The sequence below is a fragment of the Eublepharis macularius genome, chromosome 1, assembly GCF_028583425.1.
Source record: "Eublepharis macularius isolate TG4126 chromosome 1, MPM_Emac_v1.0, whole genome shotgun sequence".
Taxonomy (NCBI): domain Eukaryota; kingdom Metazoa; phylum Chordata; class Lepidosauria; order Squamata; family Eublepharidae; genus Eublepharis; species Eublepharis macularius.
The window spans coordinates 146,034,165-146,053,398 of record NC_072790.1 but is presented as its reverse complement, the minus strand read 5'-3'; the positions used below and the strand labels follow the sequence as shown (position 1 = coordinate 146,053,398).

General features: G+C 48.8%; 1 protein-coding gene across 1 annotated transcript in view; it reads left to right on the top strand.

Moving 5' to 3' along the window:
- GALNT2 (polypeptide N-acetylgalactosaminyltransferase 2) overlaps window positions 1-19,234 on the top strand; it is a 123,302-nt gene that overhangs the window by 91,914 nt on the left and 12,154 nt on the right. Inside the window, exons 9-10 of the mRNA XM_054974836.1 lie at window positions 5,445-5,532; window positions 7,797-7,900. Of these exons, the coding sequence (XP_054830811.1) occupies window positions 5,445-5,532; window positions 7,797-7,900 (192 nt within the window). The remainder of the gene's footprint in view (window positions 1-5,444; window positions 5,533-7,796; window positions 7,901-19,234) is intronic.

The window sequence follows — 19,234 nt, the reverse complement described above, 5'->3', positions numbered from 1 at the left end:
ATAAGGAGGCCTGTTCCTTGGAATCCTGTTGTAGGGCATTTTCAGCTGTTGCTTCTGCACTCTGAAATAAGCTACCAGTGGAGGTAAGTAAGGTCTGTTAGAGCATGTCAAATGGTGCAGTTTCCAACAGACTTTGGCAGGGGATCTTAGGCTGTGTATTGAACTATGGCTCTGTTCTTCTTTGGGTTGCTTGGCTGTGTACTGGCACTTGTGTCAGTTTTTCACTATATTTTATGAACTGCCTTGGGTACACTTTTGTGAAGAAAACTGGTATGTAAATATTTTAGTAAACATGAAGTTGGTCCTTAGAAGAGAAAATGCAGTATCCGTTTGTCTTCCAAGTTATGGATAATCATTACAAGCACAGGGCTCATTTTGAGGGGGAACGCACAGCAACGCAGTTCCGGCAGTTCCCCAAAGAGGTCACATGACAGGTGGCCCCACCCACCTGAATCTCAGCCATTTTGGGCCCGTTTCGGCCTGGATTGGGGCCAAAACGGCCTGGATCGGGCCTCTGACGGGTGGTGGATCACTCTCCCGCTCAGCAGTGGCCCAATCCTGATCATTTTGGGCCACTTTTCAGCCATTTTCAGCCCCTTTTTGCCATTTTGGGCCCAATTTTGGCCCTGAATGGCCAGGATTAGGTCCCAAACAGCCAGGATAGGTGATGTCAAGGGGTGTGGCATATGCAAATCAGTTATGCCAATGACACACTTCTGGTGCTGTCAAGGGGTGTGGCATATGCTAATGAGTTGTGCTAATGAGTTCCTCCAGCTCTTTTTCTACGAAATGACCCCTGTACAAGCATATGTTATTGAGTTTCTTTCAAAAGAATGAAACATCTTTGCTGTATTTGCTTTTCCTTTTAATGTTAATAACAAATTACGCACAGATAATCCTAGTGCACTGTTTGCTATTAATTTCACAATAAGCAAATTTGTCTGATCAAATTGGACTGAGGCATCTATATGAGATTATTTTTCCTTTAATCCTGTTTAGCATTTCAGGATATGTTATTCTTTCGTTTCTATTCCAGAAGAGCCCTCTAATGTTCACTCTAGTGTATGCCACTTCAGGCTCATCAATACATTGAAGTAATTGCTTCTGTTTGGATTAAAAGCTTTTTTTTGACATGAACTGTATGTTTTGTTGCCAGACATCGTCTTTTGGAAAGAATAAAACCTTATTTTATTTGAAGTAAACTTTAGAAGCCTCTCATTAACTAATTTTATTGGGGTCAAAAGTTTGTTACTGTGATTATAGAGTGATTAGACTGTATGCCATGGTAGCATATGCAGAATAGTAGGCTTTTTCAACTTTTTGTTTTGGGTCATCCCTTATTGGTGCGAGATGTAGATGCTGTTCCATCAGTTGGGGACAGTGGCCACAGTGCTGTTAAGCTCAGTATGTTTGTCAGTGGAAAGTTACCTCTGAAGTCCAAAACAGTAACATTTGGTTTCAACAAACGGAATTTTACAAAAATGGGGGGACTAGTTAGAAGGAAGCTGAAAGGGAGTCAAATCCGTTGAGGATGCTTGGAAGCTATTTAAGGCCACACTAATTGAAACTCAGAATGCATTTTCCAGATTAGGGGAAAGTACTGCCAGGTCTAAAAGCAGCTTCTGATGTACTCTGTCTCACATTTAAAGGAATTTTTATTCTCTGATTGGTTACATAAACACACATGTGAAGATCCTTTTGCTTATTTACACTATTTATAGTCCACCTTTCTCATGACTTTTGTGATCTTTTGAAGCTACTGTTAAATCTTTTTAAGAACTCTGATTTTAGCCTATGTGAGTATGAAACAATAAGCATTTTTTCCAGTAAGTGTCTAGTAGCACTAGTGGTGATCATATATCATAGAATCATAGAGTTGGAAGGGGCCATACAGACCATCTAGTCCAACCCCCTGCCCAGTGCAGGATCAGCCTAAAGCATATCTGGAGGCTACTGTCAGCATTCCCAGGTTAAAGCTTGAAGTGCTATGAAAATCTGCAAACTCTTAGAATGGATATTTTAATGAGGTGCTTAAGATGTGTACCATTTTGATTCGGTTTCGTTTTCCCGGCCATGTCGGACGCTCCTCTCCACAGGTCCGGAAGGAAGCGCCCGAGCAGCCTGACTGGGTGGTTGACCTGCGAGGGTTAACCCCCAGGACTCCCAGTGAGGGGGTCAGGGTCCGGAGCGCTGCGGGAAGAGCCCCCTGAAGTCGATGCAGGGGGTAAATTGCCCGTTTGCTCCTACGGAGGCCGGCAGACTTGCACAGCACATCGCGTGCTGCTGGGCCATGGAGAACGGCAACAAGCAGATTTAAGGTGAAAACCTGTAAGTAGCGAATCCCTTCTGTCATTCCAAGCGTATGCGAAGGATTGGTGGGAGTTGAAGCTAAGAATGTTCGGATAACTTCCCCTTCATTGAGTTTTGGAACTTAGTTGGCGGACTCCCCCCCCCCCCCCAAGATGGTGACGAAAAAGCAGAGCCCTGCTGTGGACAAATCTGTTTCGGCTGCTTTGCAGGGGAAAGGAGAGTCTCTTGAAGAGGTGGTTAAACGGTCGGTCGCTGAAGCTATGAAGCCTTTTGTTGATAAGCTAAATGAAATCGGTCAAAGGGTTGGCTCAGTTGAGAACGAAGTGAAAACCATCAAAGACGTAGCGTCTGGGGCAGAGCAGTCTGCTCGGGAAAACGCAGTACTCATGAAAGCAACAAACAAAGAAGTAAAGCTTTTGGAGAATCAATTGATAGGGTTACAAGTGGATCGTGCTCAGACGGTATTGCGTCTTCAGAATGTGAAGGAGGAGGAAAGTGAAAATTTAAAGGATTTGGTGTCGGAACTTTTGGCGTCATTCGCAAAGGCAACTAAAGAAGAGTTAAAAAGCGATATTCTGGAAGTCCACCAGACATCTTCAAAATATGCAACGAAGCGTCAGCTGCCTCGCGAGATTATTATCAATTTTTCATCTAAGAAGACTCGGGACACCATCTTATATAATTCGTACAATGTGGACTTGGACTTTCTGGGTAACAAGGTTAAGATATTGAAGGACGTTCCATTTTTAGCCCGGAAAAGAAGATTCAAATATAAAAGGTTTGCAGCTCTTCTGAGGAAGCGTGAAATAAAATACAAATGGTTATTTCCGGAAGGTATCTGGTTCAGTTATAAAGACCAAGCCTACAAGATAACATCGGAAGTACAGCTGAGGGACTTTGTGTTTAATCATCAAGAGTTTCAGCAAGGAGAGGATTTAGAATTTGAAGGGGGGAATGGGGAGGAGGGAGTGAGCACAGCCACTGTAGCTGTTCAGAGAGAGCTGCGACCGAGACGCAGGGGGGGAAGAAGACCTGATCCTGACTGTAGTTCATATTTTATAAGATCTACCAATCCAATAGCATATTAGAAAGTTTAACTTTAAATAATTGTATTATGAAGGGAATGCAATACTTGTAGATGTAGTGTGTGTTTTTTATATGTTGTTTTTTCCCCTTCCCCCTGTTCCCTTTTTCCCTTTTGTAGTTTTTGATGTTAGTAATTAAAAATAAAAAATAATTTAAAAAAAAGATGTGTACCATTCTATATACACAATCACAATCACATAGCTACACTCTGAGGCAAGCTGTCAAGTTGCTTTGACTGATCTGAGTGGTGTGGCAGCACCCAAGCAGCTTGCTGTATAAATCAATCCTAAAAGACCCACTACAAAAATCTGTGTACCGTAGATAGTGTGGTATGTGCATGACATATCATACCACAGAGACTGTGGAGGTCTACGTAACCAGAGCTTGAGTTTGAATGAGTGTAGATTGACATAACTATTTTGCATTGACTCCCCACATACATAAATTTGCTTCTGGATTCTTCGAAATTACTCAGATTTCATTTGGACATATTTCTACCAGACGTGGACACTCCTCTATCAAGCACCTGTCAAGAGGGGTCTGCATTTCTTTGGTACCTGACATGCATGTAAATGCTAAAGATATAATTGAGTAGTCTGCTCCTACCTCTTAAAAGAATTGAATGCTAATATAAAGAACTTGTAGGAGTTCCTGGCAATAGTCACAGGGAGATGGGAGTTTTCTAAGCGTGGTTGGGGTGAAAGGGAAGGTTTGGTGCATAAGCAGGATGTTTTCTAGATTTCCGTTTCCAATACAGTTGCATGGGTACTGGACAGGGGAGGCAAGATCATTCAGCATGTCCCTTCAGCTATTTGTTTTCCAAGGACTCTGCTTGTAGACAGGGTGATGGGATATAAATATATTAATAAATAAATGTACCCAAGCTAAAACAATGCCAATGTTGTGAAAAATTTAAACCTTTCAAAATCAAACATGGAAATGGCATATGGCGTCATATGATTTGTACTGCATATAATCTGTACCAAGAACATAAAAATATAGGATTTGGGTGTTTGTTGTACTACAACCCACCCTGACCATGAACAATGATAGGTGGGAGTGGGTGGAAATGAGGTAACATAATTTGGAAGTAGACATGGACACGAACCAAAAAAAAAAAGAACCTCGTGGTTTGTAGCATTCCAGTTCAGGAATTGGTTTGTGGTTCATGGCATTTCAACCACTCCACACTGGCTGCTGAAGCTGGTGTGGGGCATTTGAAACAGACATCTCCTTTCTTCTACTGCCTGGGCAGCAGGAGCATGGGGCTATCAGTTTCACAGACCCCGCACTGCTGCCGGGGCAGCAGGAGAAAGGGGATGTCAGCTTTTCCCGGTTCCAGCACAGGATCTGTGAAACTGGCAGCAGGAGAACAGGGCTGTCAGTTTCACAGACCCCGTGCTGGAACCAGCTTGGGGTCTGTAAAACTGACAGCCTCTTTTCCTGCTGCCCGGGCTGTCAGTTTCACAGACCCTGTGCTGGAACCGGTGTGGGGTCTGTAAAACTGACAGCCCTGGCAGCAGGAGAACCGGGTGCCGGGTTCAGCTGATGAGCTGAAACCGGTGTGGGGTCTGTGAAACTCTGAACTGGCCACGGAACGGCTGGAAAAATGCATTTATTCTGTAAAAACATGGTCCCACGGAACGCGTGTTTCTCTGCAAATGAACCAGCCGTTCCATATGGAATTTTGTTCCGTGGTTCGTTTCATGGCCATCTCTATTTGGCAGCATTAAAGAAGAATCACATTAGCATTGATAACAGCCTGAATAAATGTGAATGTCCTATATCTTGTTGCTTGCAGAATGTCAGAGGCTTGTAGTATGTCAGATGTTTAATTGCAGTTGGTTTAACTGCAATTAAACCAAATCCAATAGCAAAAGAATTCCAGAGAGACTAAATTTGTGAATGAGGTTCAACATTCATGCAGTTATTGAAGATTGCTGCTTCTTCAACAGTTTATTTTGTACTTTCGTTCTAGAACAATATATTTAAATAGGAAAGGAAGCAAACTAACATAATATCTGACTTTTTTCCCTTCCCTTTTTTAGGCTTTGATTGGAATTTGGTATTCAAATGGGATTACATGACACCAGAACAAAGAAGAGCGCGACAAGGAAACCCAGTTGCTCCCATAAAGTATGTTCCTGCCATCAACTTACCCCTCACAAAACAATATTGTTGTCCTTAGTAGTGCAACTTTCTGAGTTGCCATCTCCCCCATTATGTATATCAGGATGCCCTTGAATTATCTTGTTCATCATGAAACTCCTTGAGAGCCTCTTGCAGAGACCTTAGAAGATAGAAACAGTTTAAGTAAATAAATGTATACAAGAAGAAATTTTTGTGGCCAAATGGGGTTCAGAATATTACAGACTAGAGATGGGCACGGAACGAAAAAAAACCCCAACCATGTGATTCGTGGTTTGTAGCATTCCACGGAACATCGAACCACAAACTTCCGACCTTTTCCCAGTTTGTGGTTCGTTGTTCCATGGCATTTCAATCGCCCTGCACCAGCTGCTGGAGCCGGTGCGGGGCATTTGAAACAAACAGCCCCTTTCTTCTGCTGCTTGGCAGCAGAAGAAATAAGCTGCCTGGCAGCAGAAGAAATAAGATGTCATTTAACAGACCCCGTTTGTCTGTGAAACGGACAGCCCGGGCAGCAGGCGAAATGGGCTGTCATTTCACAGACCCTGCACTGGAACCAGCACGGGGGCCCATGAAATGACAGCTTCTTCCTCCCGCTGCTCTGGCAGCAGAAGAAAGAGGCTGTCATTTCACAGCCCCCATGCCGGTTCCCGCGCGGGGTCTCTGAAATGACAGCCCGTTTCTCCTGCTGCCCGGGCTGTCCGTTTCACAGACCCCGCGCTGTGGATCTGTAAAACAGACAGCCCAGGCTGCAGGAGAAATGGGCTGTCAGTTTCACAGACCCCGTGCTGGAACCGGCGCGGAGGCTGTGAAATGAGAGCTTCTTTCTCCCGCTGCTCTGGCAGCAGAAGAAAGAGGCTGTCATTTCACAGCCCCTGCACCAGTTCCAGCGCGGGGTCTGTGAAATGACAGCTTTCTCCTACTGCCGGGGCTGTCCGTTTCACAAACGGTTCAGTCGATGGGCTGAAATTGGCGCAGGGTCTGTGAAACTCCAAACCCAGCCACGGAACGGCTGGAAAAAAATCGTTCCGTAAGGAACGCGTGTTTCAGTGCAAACGAACCAGCCATTCCATATGGAATTTTGTTCCATGGTTTGTTTTGTGCCCATCTCTATTACAGACTGATAAATGGAGAAAAGCTATTTTACATGTGTGTATAATAGAATGTACAGATTTGCTGGGGTAACTTTATTGCCAATGGGCAGGATTTTTCCATATAAAATGGACCATTGCAAAACATTACAAGTGAATGCTGCATGCATGTTAAGATTGCATTATGTAACAAAAGGGAAAAAATAGTTTGTGAACAACTTATAAGTGAGGGATTGAATCCTACTTGCATGCAGTGATTGAGCTGCGTTCCTGTTACGTACAGCTTGTCAGGGAAGTAGATGACACCAGAACTTTGAACGTGTTTCTAATTAGTGCTTACTAAAGTGCATAGAGAACTTCTCTTAATTCAGTGCAACTTGCTGGATTGCTCAAATACTTGAAATAACAGTGGGCTTCTCACTTTCAGCATATATAATGGGCACATACATTATTGTTGTCAACTTATTTAAATTATCTGAATTACTGTGTAGGCTGGGCTTTCTTTTCTCTGGCATCATCAAAGGAGTTGTGCATTCCATAAATGGCAGATTCAATCTTTTGCACAGAACTCTACTTCCTGGGAATGGCTGCTTTTGTCTAAAATTGAAAGCAAATGCCTGGCCCATAAAAAGCTAAGTTTAAACGTATAAGAGCAATACTTAGTGAAATCTCCAGAGCAGAGAAGGGAGCTATGTGGGACTTGTGTACCTGACACATGCCTTGCCAGTGGCTAATGAACAGAAGCAACATAATCAGACATATGGAAATGTATCTAATTTATGTCAGGTGTAATTTATACATATGATCCTGATTCCTGATTAAGAACAAGAAGAGGGAATAGAGTTCTATATTCATTTGTAAGGTATTTCTAAAACTTCAGAAAGTAAAACTTAATTAAATTTAGCTGCTAACTAATCCTAGAAGTAATCAGTAAAATAACATTTGTATTTTTAAGGAACTTGAAAAGTAGTTAACCAGGAATCAATCTCGACAACATTAGATATGACTCAGCAACTTACAATACATTAGTATTTGCAGGTAACTAGAAATGAATGAATTTTTCCTCTTAGCTATGAATAGAAAGTGCTCACCTGGAGGGTTTTAATATGATTATCCCATATAACACATTAATTCTTTATTCTTTTACTTCTGTCTCTTTAGAACACCAATGATAGCTGGTGGACTCTTTGTGATGGACAAACTTTATTTTGAAGAGCTAGGAAAGTATGATATGATGATGGATGTATGGGGTGGAGAAAATCTAGGTATGTATCTCTCCTTATAGAAACATTTTGAAGAAAACCAAAGTGGTACTTTGTCCTGATTTTCATTAGTTCATGGCATTCAGATTTCTGTCTAGAAAAGATTAAAATGACAATTAATACTTTAAACGGATTACAGGTGACTATTCAGCCACAACAGAACTGCATCAGAGTATTATTTTGGAGGAGGGTATAGAGAATACCTGAATTTTAAAAGTCTGTATAAAAGATCAACAAAACAATGGAGGATGGTTTTTCTGGTTCTGATATAATGATAATCTGTAGTTTGCCACAAACCTGGAAAGAGTGGTATAGCAATTAGTCCATGTGGTATAGCAATTAGAGTGTTGCGCTAGGATCTGGGAGACCCGGCCCCAAATCCTTGCTCTACCCATTAAAGCTTGCTGGTTGACCTTGGGCCAGTCATACTCTCTCAGCCTAACCTGCCTCACTGGGTTGTTGTGAGCATAAAATAGAGGAGAGGAGAATTGTGTAAGCCAGTTTGTGTCCCCACTAGGCAGAAAGGCAGGGTATAAATGAAATAAATAAACAGGGTAGGAGGAAGTGGGAGTAGAGTTTCACAAAGCGAACTCAGAGATCCTTGGCAATTTTTTTATGTAGTAGTATGCCATAGGGGTGTGCAATTTGGGTTTCTGATTCGGATAAAACATTGAATCAGACCCAATTTGTAAAGATTCAGAATTCCCGAATCAAAGCTTCCCCAAAGCATTCAGGTTGCTTCGGGAAGCTTTGGACCCAGTTTAAAGGGCCCTTTCCCTGTCTCTTGCAAGCGGCAGGTCCCTTTAAAATATCAGCTGGCAGGCGGGGGGGATTCCCCCGCCTGACTGCTGAAGTTTAAAGGGCCCCTTTCCTGCTGCCTGGAAGCAGCAGGGCTGTTTAAACGTCCCCACACCCAAACTCCAGCCCTAGACCTCCAGCCCACTTACCTGTCCTGCAGCAGCGGAGCTGGAGGGGCGGTGGCGGCAACAGCAACAGCGGTTCCAGCCTCCCCCGCCACCCTGTGGGCCACGTGCCACCAGATCTGGCCTTCTCGGCTGCCCTGCGATCCTCTGGGCCCAGAGTAGGTGGTGTGTCAGCATCAACGGTGTCTCCAGCCTTCCTCACAACCCTGTAGGGCTGCGCAGCGGTGGAGAAGGCCGTTCCTGTCCCTCAAATGGCCGCTGTGGTGGCCATTTGAGGGGCAGGAAGGGCTGGAGGAGGTGGCTCTGGCCTTCCCCACCACTGTGTGGGCCTCTGTGGGCCTGGAAGAAGCGGCTTCAGTCCTCCCTGCCACTCTGTGGGGCCACACGGCTGCAGAGGAGGCAGAAAAGGCCCTTCCTGCCCCTCAAATGGCCATTGCAGGGTGAGGGGGTAGGGATGAGCGTGCTGGGAGAAGGCCCAGCCCCCCTGAATCACTTTGGAATGCTCCAAATGTTTACGGAGCATTCCGAAGTAATTCAAATACCCGGTATATTGGGTATATCCGGCTTTTTCCTGAAAACCTTAATATTTTCAGGGTGCACACCCCTAATATGCCATAGTTTTCCTATTGTGTCTGAACCAGAACGTTTTTAAAATTAAACTGATTAAAATGCAGTATTCAAAGTGCCACATTCAGTTGGAGTTTAAAAGAAGTCATGCACAGTTTAAATATTTAAAGTAGATTTTAACATTTATGGGGTTAATCTACCTTGAAGACCAATTAGATTTCTAGGGTATGAGCTTTCTTTTTTTTAAATAGAATTTTTATTTTAAAAAGTTCCAAGTAAATAAAATATCAATAAAAAGAAAAAAAGAAAGACAAAAAAGAGAAAAAGAAAGAAAAAAGATAAGAAAAACAGAGAAAAAAGAGATAAAAAGAGAAACAATTGTGATTAGATATAAATAGCAATTTTCTCTGTAGTATATTCAGTAGTATAGTATAACTTCACTCTTAATGAAGGGAGCTCTGAGTCTTGAAATCTCATACCATGGAAATCTAGTCGGTCTTTAAAGTGCTACTGGACTCAAATCTTGCTCTTCTACTACAGACCAACACGGCTATTCCCCTGAGACAATTATAAAGGAGTGATTTGAGTCAGGGCCCAAGCATTAACTTTTCAGGTCCAGTACAACTTGTAAAATACCCTCCCCTAACTAGCCCCACAATCCCTCATCTCATACATAAAATCTCATCATGAACCATGACAAAAGTTTTATTTATGAAATTACTGATACATTGTGTGTGTGTGTTATGTGTCGTCAAGTTGCCTCCAACCTATGGCATCCCTATGAATGAAAGACCCTATCATTAACAGACTTGCTCAGATCCTGCAAACTGGAGGACATGCCGCCTTTTATCGAGTCAAGCCATCTCGTTTTAGGTCTTCCTCTTTTCTTGTTCATGCAGATGGGATTTTTCATTGCTTCAGAGAGACAGCACTGCATTTTTTAGGAATTGTCCTTTTCTGCAACAGACACCACCTCTCCATTTAAAAATGAAATAGAAATCCCACACCCAGCCAAAAAAACCCCAGCGAGCAAGCAAGCAAGCAAACAAACAAACAAACAAACAAAGCTATTTCAACAATGTTCCATTTCCAAAATACAATGTATTAATAACGTAAATGAAAAGTAAAATAAAATAGAGATTCACTTTTTCCCTATTAAAAGGAACAGAAACTGGTCCTTAACAGAGTAGCATTGATTGCAGAGAAAACGTGATTATGGGTGGTTGGAGCATGCTGGCTAGTGTGAGTGTGAAAGAGAAAATAAACTTACACTTGCCTTAGTTTTAGAAAAGAAGTAAGAGTTCTTTATTATTGGAACTTCATACTTTGTTAGGAAAATTGAGAGATAGATTCCTGTCTACCAATCTATTCCTGAGGAGGAAGTCCTGAGATTAGTAATCTACACATCAAAGGATAGTTCAGGGCAGTACAGGAGTAAACAGTAAACAGATGCCCGAACTTGTCTTTCTAACTCTGGTTTCTCCCCCTCTGAAATCTGCAGAAAGGGACAAGTTAGAAGTGGAGTCTTCTAACATTCCCCAAATGTAAATTGGAACCGAGCAATTATGTTGCAATTATGTCCAACAGAGGCCTTGCACTCTGACTGTTGCTACATTGAAAGTGGGTGGAGCCAGCCAGGGTTAAGGACTAAGCTACTTAGTGTGTGCTATAGCGATAGGTATTTTAAGGCCGTGTATAAATTCTTTTTTATATAAAATTTATTTTTATAAATATAAGCAGAACAAAAAAAGAAAATAAATATGATAGCACAATTATAATTACATCAAAAGAAAACGAAAAGAGTAAACATATAATATAATAAACAATATAAATAACTAGGGTTTTAGCTTTCTTCACCTTAGCTTTCTTCACTGTCCAACTTTTACATCCATACATAGAAATGGGAATACCATAGTTTGGATTATCTTGATCTTGGTTCCCGGAGAGATGTCTTTAGCTTTAAGGATCTTATCTAACTCCTTCACAGCTGCTCTTCCAAGTCTCAATCTTCTGATTTCTTCATTACAGTCTCCCTTTTGGTTGATGATTGAGCCAAGGAATATAAAATCTTGAACAATTTCAATTTCCTTATTGTCAGCTTTAAAATTGTATAATTCCTCATTAGTCATTATTTTTGTCTTCTTGATGTTCAGCTATAATCCTGCTTTGGCGCTTTCTCCTTTAACCTTCATCAGTAGTCATTTCAAGTCTTCACTATTTTCTGCTAGTAATGTGCTGACATCTGCATATCGCAAATTGTTAATGTTTCTTCCACCAATTTTCACTCCACCTTCTTCTAGATAAATTCCAACTTTCCTTATGATATGCTCTGCATAGAGGTTGAACAGGTAGGGAGATAATATGTATCCTTGTCTGACACCCTTGCCAGTTGGAAACTGTTCTGTTTCCCCATATTCTTTCCTGACAGTAGCCTTTTGTCCAGAGTACATACTCTACATTTCTGAAAAATGTCTGATTTTACTACTTTTGTTTAATAATAACACCCAGCTTGAGAGTCCTACAAATGTACTATTTTGTAAATTTTTAGTCTCTAAAAAAGAATTGTCCTGGCAGTGGCTTTTAAAAAAAATTCTAATGAATTGATGTGGCTGCAAATATTAGTCCAGTGAACTTAAAGTTTTATTTTTCTGGCCGTTTCCATTGCAAAATCATGAACCTTCCCCCCAAAGTCAATTTCTCTTGCAAGTTCACACTCAGTAGACAAGATGGCTAGGTAGCTTAACCATTCTTGTCTCGTATTTTTTTTTAATTTTATTCTTTTTATTAACTACATTAACTAACAATACAAAGGAAAGGAAGGGGAACAAGGGAAGGGAAGAAAAAAACCCCAAACAACAACATATAACATCTACACTACACAGAATGCTTTCCCTTCATACTGCCATTATTTAAAAAAACTAAAGCTTTGTATAATATTGATGGAGTGGTTGACCTTACAAAATGCAAATTACAATTCAAATTCAAATTAAGTTTTCCTCCCCCTCCTGGGTCCCGGACGCAGTTCTCTCTGAGCAACTGCAGCCACAGTGCTCATTTCCCCCCCCCCTCAGACTTCTCGTTTTCTTCTTGCTTGGTGTCTCGCTGAAATTCCGGATTTTTATCCTCAAAATCCCTTAGTTGATCTTCTGATAATATCTTGTAAGCTTGATCTTTGTGACTAAACCAGATACCTTCAGGAAATAGCCATTTATACTTTATTCCACGTTCCCTCAGAAGAGCTGCGAGCTTTTTATACTTAAATCGTTTTTTCCGAACTAAAAATGGGACGTCTTTCAGTATCTTGACTTTGTTACCCAAAAAGTCCAGATCCGCATTGTATGAGTTGTATAGGATAGTGTCCCGGATCCTTTTAGATGAAAAATCGATGATGATCTCGCGAGGCAGCTGACGCTTCATTGCATATTTTGAAGAAGCCCTACGGACCTCCAAAATGGCGCTTTTAACCTCTTCTTTAGTTGCCTTCGCGGGTGTCGCCAATAGTTCCGAGACCAGACCCCATAAATCCTCATTTTCCTCCTCTTTCACGTTCTGGAGGCGCAAAATTGTTTGTGTTCGTTCCACTTGTAGCCCGATCAGCTGGTTCTCCACCAGCTTTAACTCTTTATTCGTAGCCTTCACGAGTGACGCACTTTCCCGAGCAGACTTCTCTGCCCCCCCCCGCTGCTTCCTTAATGGTTTTCACTTCGCTCTCAATTAAGCCCACCCTTTGATCTGTTTCGTTCAACTTGTCAACAAAGGGTTTTATGGCTTCGATAACCGACCTCCGCACCAATTCTTCGAGCGACTCTCCCTTCCCCTGCAGGGCAGCCGAAATTGACTTGCCCAGAGCGGGACTCTGTTTTTTCGCTGCCATTTTAGGGGGGGGGAACGCCAGCCAAATTCTGAGACTCAGCGAGGGGGAAGAACTAGCCTTCTTAGCTTCAGATCCCACCACTCCTTCACGTGCGCTTGTAATAACAAGGGATTCGCTTACTTACAGGCTTCCGCCTAGTTCTGCTCTTTGCCGTTTTCCATGGCCCGGCAGCACTCGAGGCGCCGCGCACGTCTGCCGGCCTCCATAGGGACAAACGGGCAATTTACCCCCCGCATTGATTTTCGGGGGGCTCTTCCCGCAGCGTCCCGGACCCTGCCTCCCTCACTGGGAGTCCTGTGGGCTAATCTTCACAGATCAGCCGCCCGGTCAGAGTGCTCGGGCGCTTCCTCCCGGACCTGCGGAGAGGAGCGTCCGACATGGCTGAGAAAACGAAACCGAATCACCATTCTTGTCTCATTGTAGAGCACCTGCTAACTTGCTGAAACTTCTTTCCACTCCTTCCACAGTGACTGGCAGTGTGCAAAGAATCCATAGGGCTATGCACACTTCACTGAAAATTAGTTGCCATATACTCAGTCTCTGCATTGAAATCATTTTCATCTTGATTTTGTTCACCTGGTTCCTTAGTTACTGTGAGGCCCCTCCCCTCCCCCCGCCGCCCTTCCCCGCTTGGCCGTGCCTCTGGGCGCTCGCTGGGATGGTGGCAGGGAGTCCCCTCCGCCTCAGACTTGACGGGGACAGCCGTCGGTGCACTGGCCTCAGCCTCCACCCATTGGCCAGAGCCTGCGTCTTGCCCTCTCTCTCTTTCTTACTCTGCGCGTGCTCTTCCGTTCCCCACTTCTCCTCCTCGGCGTCCTTGGGTGTCTCCCTTTTATGACACCACTTCAACCAGCCTCCCCCTTCTCCACCAATCCCTCGCCGTGCTCCCCTCTTCCCCCTCCCTGTGCCAAGCTTTCCCCTCTATCATTGGTGCCTTCCCCTGTCCCTCCTTGAGCAACCCCCGTCCCCGGCCCGCTTCCTTCCCCTTTTCCCCACTCTTGTCTTCTGTCAATCTCTTCTCCCCTTCCTCCGCTCCAGCTTGGCCCGTTACACCAGGGAGCCTTCCCAGCCCTCCACCCCCCAATCGGGCTTTGAGCTGCCGAGGGTCCCTGCCTCCTGGCTGCCGCTGACGTCCGGGCCCGCCCCGCCCCGGCGTGGGCCTCGCCCGTCCAGCCGCCATTACGCCGTCCATGCGTCCGCCCTGCTTGGTCTCCGCCGGTCTCCTCTCCCTTCCTCCCTCTGGCCCCGGCTGTCGCGGTGGCACAGAGCGCTGCACCTCCGGGGTCGTCTGCACGGGCTGCAGTGTTGGCAGCGGCGGCCTGGGCGACAGCCACATCGGCGGCGCCACGCTCACCTCCGTCGCCTCCTCCTGCCCCCTTCCCGGTCGGGCGTCGCTCCGGCGCCTGGCTCGGCCGCTTCTCCCCGGCCTCCTCCTTCCCTGGTTGCGGGGTGAGTTGGGGGAGCTCGGCGGGAGGACGGGCACCGCTGGGGCCGCAGGGGGGGTGGGGCAGGGCTGGGCTGAGCCCAGTCTGGGGCAGGAGGGTCCTGCTCTGGACACCCCCCCTCCCTGGGCCCTGTCTCCTGGTCCTCCGGGCCTCCTCGGGGATCCTTGACATGTAGTCCGCATTTGCATGAAGCCAACCCGGTCTGTGCCTCAGGGTGAAATTGAAGGGAAGCAGAGAGAGGTACCATCTAAGTATGCGAGCGTTGTGATCTTTCATCCGGGCTATCCAGAGTAGGGGGCGTGGTCCGTGACCAGGGTAAAGGGGTTGTTGGAAAGGTAGAACTGCAGGGCGCCCATGGCCCACTTGACGGCGAGGGCTTCCTTCTCCACCGTGGCGTACTTGGTCTCCGCTGGCTGCAACTTCCGGCTGATAAATAACGGGCCTCTCCTGACCCGCTACCTCCTGAGACAGGACGGCGCCGAGCCCCACGTCGGAGGCATCGGTTTGAACGATGGAGGGCTGCTCGAAATTGGGATTGTGGAGGACGGGGGCCGTAGACAGCGCCGTGCGGAGGGTTTCGAAGGCTCGCTCTCAGACCGGGTCCCACCGGACGGTGGTTGGCTGGGTGTTGCAGAGGCAATCGGAGAGGGGGCTGGCCAGGCTTGCAAAGTGTGGGATGAAATTGCTGTAGTAGCCAACCAGCCCAAGGAACCGTCTCAGGTGCCGTTTCATCCGGGGGCGCGTGCTCTTTTCCAAAGTGACCACCTTGTCCGGGACCTGCCGTAACACCCCACGGCCTACGTGGTACCCGAGGTAGGTCAGCTCGCGGAACCCTATGCAGCTCTTGTGGGGATTGGCTCGCAGGCCGGCCCGTTGGAGGGCGTCCAGGACTAGGTGTAGGTGGCGTAGGTGCGAGGGCCAGTCTGAACTAAAGATGATTATATTATCAATGTAGGCCCGGGCGAAGTCCTGACAGTGGGCGAGCACGTGATCGACCAGTCGCTGGAAGGTCGCAGCGGCTCCGTGAAGCCCGAAGGGCATCACCTTAAATTGGAAGAGGCCTTGTGGTGTTGCAAAGGCTGTCTTCTCACGGTCCTCGGGCGCCATCGGTATCTGCCAGTACCCTTTGGTGAGGTCCAAGGCCGAGAGGTACTGGGCCGCCCCAAGCTGGCTTATGAGGACGTCGGCCCGGGGCATGGGGTAGGTGTCGAACGTGGCCATGGCGTTCACCTGCCGGTAACCCACGCAGAAGCGGACGGAGCCGTCGGGTTTGCCTACCAACACTATGGGGCTCCTCCATGCACTGCGGGATGGCTCAATCACGTCCATGCGCAGCATCTCTTCCGCCTCCCGGGCCACAATTTCCCATTTCTTTCAAGGCAAGGGTCGCCAGGGCGCCCGGGCCACTTGCCCTGGGGGCGTGGGAATGGGGTGGGAGATGTCTGACGTCCTCCCGGGGCGGCGGGAGATGACCCCTGGGGTCCAGTGGAAGATGGCCCGTACCTGTTGTTGCTGCTTGGCCGTGAGCCCGGGGTCCAGCTCGGGCTCCTCGGGCGGCGACTCGTCAGGGGTCCAGGGTAGGTCTCCCTCAGAGAGCTCCAAGGGCTTGGGTGCTAGGTTGCACTGTAGGGCCTTGGGGTCATGCCAGGCCTTCAGGTCATTTATGTGGAGCCTCTTCCGGTGCCGCGGTTCGGGGCCACACTGGACCTCGTAGGGCAGGGGTCCTTTGACCTTAGTAATCATGTAAGTTCCCCTCCAGGGGTCCCCCAGCCTGGGTCCCATGACCCGGTGATGCACAAGGACCTTCTCGCCTACTCGAAACTCCCGGGCTCGGGCCCCCTGGTCGTAGTATGTTTTCTCGGCCTCCCAGGAGGTCTGGAGGTGTTTCCGCGCTTCGGCCCGACAGGCCGCGAGGCGGGTCTGGAGCTCCTGGACGTAGGCAGGGACAGGGCGGGCTTCCGGGGCCGGCGTTGGGACCCATTGTTCCTCCATTAGCCCTAGTATGCCCTGGGGCCGGCGGCCGTAGAGGAGCTCAAAAGGTGCGAACCCTGTCGAAGCCTGGGGGGTCTCCCGCACCGCGAAGAGTAGGGGGTCCAGGTACAGGTCCCATTGCTTGGGTCGGTCGTGAGCCAGCTTGCAGAGCATGGTTTTCAGTGTCTGATTAAACCTTTCCACCAGCCCGTCTGTCTGGGGGTGGTAAATGCTGGTGAAGATCTGATGGACCTGCAAGGTTTGGCACAGGTGTCATGTGAGCTGGGCAGTGAAGGGTTTCCCACAATCTGACAGGAGCTCTTGCGGCAAACCCACCTGGGTGAAGAAGCGCATTAATGCTCGCGCCACCCCGGGGGCCTTCATGTATCGCATCGGAAGGGCCTCCGGGTACCGCGTGGTGTAGTCCATGAGGACGAGGATGTACCAGGCCCCCCGGGGCGTCCGGGGCAGGGGCACCACGAAATCCATGGCCACCCTTGCAAAGGGCTCGTCGATGACCGGCAGCGGGGTGAGTGGAGCCTTGGCTGGTCGCCGGTTGGACATTGGCTGGCAGACGGGGCAGACCTGACAATACCGCCGGGCATTCCTGGCCAGGCCGGGCCAGTAGAAGTGGGCCTTGATCCATGCTGTTGTCCCCTTGGCCCCTTGGTGGCCCGCCCAGGGGTGGTTGTGGGCGGCCTGAAGGACCTCCGGTCGGTAGGCCGCGGGCACCAGCAGTTGGGTGACCTCTCCGCTCTGTTCCTTCACCCTCCGGAACCAACAACCCCCCTTGGACAATCTGGGGCCACCTCCCCGCCCGCGGGGGATCGAGGATGGTCCCCTCGCTTACTGCTGTCATCCGGCGCAGGCTCTCCAGCGTAGGGTCCTCAGCTTGGGCCGCGACGAACCAGGGTTCCCCTCCCCATTCTCTTCGAAGATGAGCCGTGGCACTCCCCGCCTCGGGTGCGTCGGCTTCCGTCCCCGCCCCCTCGTTCTCCTCATCCTCTTCCCCCACCAGGACCTCCTCCTCCCCTTCTGCCTCGGCCGGGAGCGCATCCCGCATGGCAGGTCGGAAATGAGGGGCGTCTCTTCCGAGTAGGACCGGGTACGGGAGGGCCCGCACCCGGGCCAAGGGCATCTCGTGTGTTTGTCCTTGGTAAGTGACAGGTGCTAGGACGACGGGGCACTCCTCCACGTGGTTGTGGAAGTAGGCGATGATGGCTCAGCAGACCACTGGGAGGTCGAGGGGGAGGAGGTGCAACCGGATCATAGACACGGAGCTTCCGCTATCCAGTCGGGCCGTCAGCCATCGTCCTGCCACCACGACCATTGCCAGCATGGGGGGTGGCCGGGGAGCTCTAAGCGTGACCAGCATGGCGGTGTCCCAGCTGAGATCACACTCCATCAAGGGGCACTCCCTCTTCCAATGGCCCCATTGCCCGCAGGTGAAACACGGGCCCTTGTCGCTGGCTTCCTTCCCGCCCCCCCCGGTCCGGGCGGGCGGGCCTGGGATCAATGGCAGAGGTGCGGGCCAGGGTGGCCGGGGTCCCGTCGGGGTGCCTGGCCGGAGCCGCCCCTTGACGGTGGGCGGTGGGGCGCGTGCCCCGGGCCGGGCTCGGCCGCCTCAGTTGCCGGTGCTAGCGCCGCCCTCCCCACCGGGGCGCGTGTCACCTCGCGGGGGATCCCGAGACTCTGCTGCCATCACATTTTCCCACAACACAGTGGTCTCCTTCAGAGTGTTCGGCTTATTGTAGACCACCCAGTTCCGGGCCCGGGTCGGAATCACCTGGAGGAGCTGCTCCAAAACGACCTTGTCCGCGATCCACCGGCCCTCATCCGTGGTCGGCTTGAGCCAGCGGTAAGCCATGTCCTGTAGAGTGGCCACTAGGGTGCGGGGGCGGTCGGTCTTCTGCAGGGTCAAGGCCCGGAACTTCTGACGGTACGTTTCCGGCGTTATTTCGTACCGGTCCAGGATGGCCTCCTTTAACTTATTATAGTCGGCGCTCTCGGCCTTAGGGAGCGCCTTCAAAGCAGCCTGGGCTTTGCCCGTGAGGTAACGGCCCAGTAGGAAGGCCCACTGGGCTGGCGGCCAGCCGGCGGCCTCCGCCATTCGCTCGAAGGCCTCTAGGAAGGCGTCGACGTCATCCTCCGGGCCTAACTTGGCCAGTTGGAATGTGGGTCAGGTGACCGGGGCTCCCACACCATCCCCGGCTGCGCCTGCTCCCGCCCCTGCATTCGCGAGGACCTGCTGCAGATCCCTCACCAAGGCCGCTTGGGTGTCCCGTTGCTGTCGGGCCAGGGTAGCCTTGGCGTCCAGCTGTTGCTGGGACACCTCTCGCAACAGCTGTCCCTGATGCTCGGTCAGCCATTGCCCAAACTGGGTAAGATCCATGCTGGAGCCAGCGTCCTCATGCGTCGGTGAGGCTCCTGGCGCCTTTAGGGCTGCAGGCTTCAGCAGAGGGCGGGGGCTGCGCCACCCCACGGGGGTGGGTAGGTGGGGGCGCGGCTGCCTCACAGGGCTGTCGTTGCCGGCATTCTCCACCAGTTTGTGAGGCCC